This window comes from Myotis brandtii, unplaced genomic scaffold (genome assembly GCF_000412655.1).
Source record: "Myotis brandtii unplaced genomic scaffold, ASM41265v1 scaffold169, whole genome shotgun sequence".
Taxonomy (NCBI): Eukaryota; Metazoa; Chordata; class Mammalia; order Chiroptera; family Vespertilionidae; genus Myotis; species Myotis brandtii.
This window is the reverse complement of record NW_005356215.1, coordinates 1,927-5,337: the sequence shown is the minus strand read 5'-3', so window position 1 is coordinate 5,337 and position 3,411 is coordinate 1,927. Positions and strand designations below refer to the sequence as shown.

General features: G+C 61.8%; 1 protein-coding gene across 1 annotated transcript; it reads right to left on the bottom strand.

The window, feature by feature from the left end:
• Positions 1-64: 64 nt before the first annotated feature.
• On the bottom strand, positions 65-2,883 carry LOC102260879 (cell migration-inducing and hyaluronan-binding protein-like). The gene is made up of 3 exons (XM_005862853.2): positions 2,814-2,883; positions 1,782-1,910; positions 65-178 (listed from the first exon to the last, which is right to left on the bottom strand). The coding sequence occupies exons 1-3, from the start codon at positions 2,862-2,864 to the stop codon at positions 89-91; spliced, it is 270 nt and encodes an 89-aa protein (XP_005862915.1). The 5' UTR covers positions 2,865-2,883; the 3' UTR covers positions 65-88.
• Between the last annotated feature and the right edge of the window lie 528 nt (positions 2,884-3,411).

The window sequence follows — 3,411 nt, the reverse complement described above, 5'->3', positions numbered from 1 at the left end:
GATGGATGGATGGATGGATGGATGGATGGATGGGTGGATGATGGATGGGTGGGAGGAATGGGGCTGACCTCAGGGTCCCGAGGGCTGATTACCTGGCAGAGATGATCGAGAGGAAGGGCCGCTTGTCTTTGGCGGAGGCTTCTGTGGTCTTGACGCCGTTGTCTATGATCATGCCAGCCTGCGGGGGGCGGGGGTGTAGACATTCAGGGGCACGTTGGCTGCCCTGCAGGCCAGGCATCTCCTCACGCCCAGCCTCACTGCGCCACCTCGCACGCTCCTGCAAACCAGCTCTGCTCCCAGGATGCACTAGTGGGAGCAGGGGGCCTGCCGTGCTGTGTGGGGGTGGTCCTGTGTGGCTCGGTCGGGTCTGAAACCCTCTGGGAGGCACAGCGGAGAACGCTGAGGGCCACAGGGGTTCAGGACCTGGTCCAAGGCCACGCGGCCGAGTCCCTCCTGCTAAGTCCTCCAGGCCGTCCCTCCACGCGTGCCCGTGACCCTGGCCGACTTCCGGCGGGAAACCACCTCCCCCCATAGCCTCACCTGTCCCAACCTCTCCACACATCCAGGTCCAACAAGGCTCACCCCCCCCTCTCGTGGGAAGGCCCTCGGGGGTCTGACAAGCAGCCGATGTATTGTCCCCGCCCCCACCCCACAGTTGATGGCCCGTTCCGATGGGGACAGCTCCCTGGGGCCCACGACAGCCTCAGAACGTCCCCCGAGGCCCGTGCTATTCTGTCGGGCAGCACCATGGCCCTCCTCGCCCCTGTCCTCGGCCCCGGGAGCTCGCTTCCTTCTTAGCTTCTGGGACGTGGCCCCGCCCGGGGTCCTCTCTCTGCCCAGCCACCCAGCCCTCCTCACAGGCCACACCCTCAGCGTAAGCGCAGGTCATGCTGAGAATCTCTCTCTCTTGTAGTCCCTCATCGGCCCTTGTTTTGTTTTTGACCCTGAACGTGTCCACTCTCCTCTGGGGACCATGGTTTTCTGACCTGCACCATCAGGGACTGGGCCTGAAGGCCAGCCTGACACCCAGGTCTTCCCATGTGGTGGGTGGATGGGTGGATGGATGGATGGATGGATGGGTGGATGGGTGGGTGGGTGGATGGATGGATGGGTGGATATGTTCTTGTTCGTATGCAAGGCCCTGTGCACATCCTCAGAGATGAGGGTCAGGGAGAAGGAGGGTGGTCCTGCCTTTAGACTTTGGTTTTGATCCATCCGTCCTCACTCATGCCATGAGCAGAGGGGTCAGGGGCTTGACACCTCAGGAGTGAACATTCTGCTTTTTCACATGGACAGGAGGGCGCGGTCACAGGCTGTTGTTAGCTCAGCTGCCTGCCCACCGTCAGCCACCACAGCCTGGGTGCTCTGGGGCCCGGTTCTGGTTCTGATTTGCTGGGTGCCTTTACAAAGAACTCAACCTCTTGGTCCTCAGTGTTCTGGTCAGAGTACTTAGGATAAAGAACATTGGGTGGATGGGTGGGTGGGTGGATGGATGGATAGGTGCATGGATGGATGAGTGGATAGGTGGATGGATGGATGGGTGGGTGGATGGATGGATGGATGGATGGATGGATGGGTGGATGGGTGGATGGGTGGATGGGTGGATGGGTGGATGGATGGATGGATGGGTGGCTGGCTGGCTGGCTGGCTGGCTGGATGGGTGGATGGATGGATGGGTGGATGGGTGGATGGGTGGATGGCCCCATGCCCGCGTCCGCAGCTCCAGTCTCGGGGCTGCCCTGACAGGGGTGGGGGGTGGGTGGTGGTCCGGGGTGACTCACCCGGTAGTTGGAATGTGCCCGGTTGTTCTGGAACTTTCCCAGGGGGATGTGCTCTGAGTAGCCCGGGGAGTACATGCCCACCGAGGGGCCCGTCGGCACGTGGTGGAAAATGAACCAGAACCCCGTCTCCTGTGGGGAAGGCACGGGACTCAGCTCCAGGCGGCTTCTGGCCGGGTGACCGTCCACCCCCAAAAACAACTCAGGAAACAGTGAAAAGCTTGAGGCAAATGAACTTTGTGGGGCCCACCCTGTTTGTTAAAACCCTTCACTGGGTCTAACTCTATTGGCCAGACTCCATGCGGCTGGGTGTCATCGCCATCTCCCCTGGCAGGTAACGGGGTGGGGGGGGGGAGGTTGCGGTGTTCTCAGCTTCTCTCTCTCCTTCTACAGACATGGAGGCCAGGCCCAGAGCCCAGGGCCAGCACTGCCCCGCTCAGGGTCCCTCGGGGTGAGCGGCAGGGAGGGGTGGATGAGAGCGAGGCCCTGTTGGTACCCCGTGGTGCCCTGGACACGTGAGCGCCCCCTGCCTGTTCCCCATCTCATAGGGCCAATGTGAGAACGGAATTATTTAGCTTAGAGAACGCTGGCGGGCCAGGCACTGTTCTAAGCGACAGTGATTTCAGTCTGACATGAGCTAAGTATATATATAAAAGCCTAAGCGACCATTACAACCAGACGACCGGCCGGTAGCCATGACGTGCACTGACCACCAGGGGGCAGATGATCAATGCAGGAGCTGCCCCTTGGTGGTTAGTGTGCACCCATAGCTAATCTTCCACGGTCGGCCAACCTCCATGATCCCCCTCCCCTCCCCCCAATTGCCAGCCAGGCTGAGGGATTGCACCTGTGCACGAATTTGTGCACTGGGCCTCTAGTTTCACATAAAGTGCTGTGTTCTCATTGGCTACAATCACCAGGGGATGCAGGCACAGCCATCACTGAAAACCAGGGAACCCCTCAGGCCTGGCTGGGCCCCCCCAGCCCCCCTACCGCACCCCTAATTTTCTCCCAAGAAGAGACCTCCCCGCTCACCTCGGACCCCGCGGCGGAGCAGTTCACCAGGTTGTTGTTGGGATTGGCCATCCAGAAGGTGGACACGCCGCTGCGGGGAGGGGAGGGGCAGGTCAGACGCAGCCCCAGCCCCACACTGCGCGGGGCCCTGCGGGCTCGCCTCGTGGACGCTGCTCCCAGGAGCCCCTTACAGGTCGGGAAACCCTGGGTTTGTTGATCTGAAACCCACTGTTCTCGGGGGAGCGGGGTGCACGGAGCCTTAACATGATCAGGACTTGACACGGGCCCGGATCTTTGTGGGTGGACGGGCCCGCGTGTGGGTGGAGCCCGAGATGGTGGGAAATAAACCGGAGGCAGGACGGTGGCCATGTCTCAGGGAGCGGCCCGGGCTCAGGAGGCCACCACACAGGGAGCCATCTCTCTGGTCTACACACCATTCACACGGCCCACATGGGATCCGGGGGACAGCCATGCCCAAGAGAGGGCTACATGACGTCAGGAAAGCCCGAGGGTGAGAACCGCGATTCTCCGGGGACACGATGGGTGACAGGGGCACCTGGGAAGGGACCTTGCCCCCTCTCGGAGCGGCAGGGGGCTCGGGGTGGGCCTGGGGGCTCGG

Bases quoted from the DNA above. Each gene is read 5' to 3' on its own strand.
- LOC102260879 (XM_005862853.2), bottom strand. From the start codon at position 2,864: ATGGCCAATCCCAACAACAACCTGGTGAACTGCTCCGCCGCGGGGTCC. The intron at 1,911-2,813 runs GTGAGCGGGGAG...CCTTCCCCACAG, and splicing joins GCTCCGCCGCGGGGTCCGAG to GAGACGGGGTTCTGGTTCAT. The intron at 179-1,781 runs GTGAGTCACCCC...CGCCCCCCGCAG, and splicing joins GGGCACATTCCAACTACCGG to GCTGGCATGATCATAGACAA.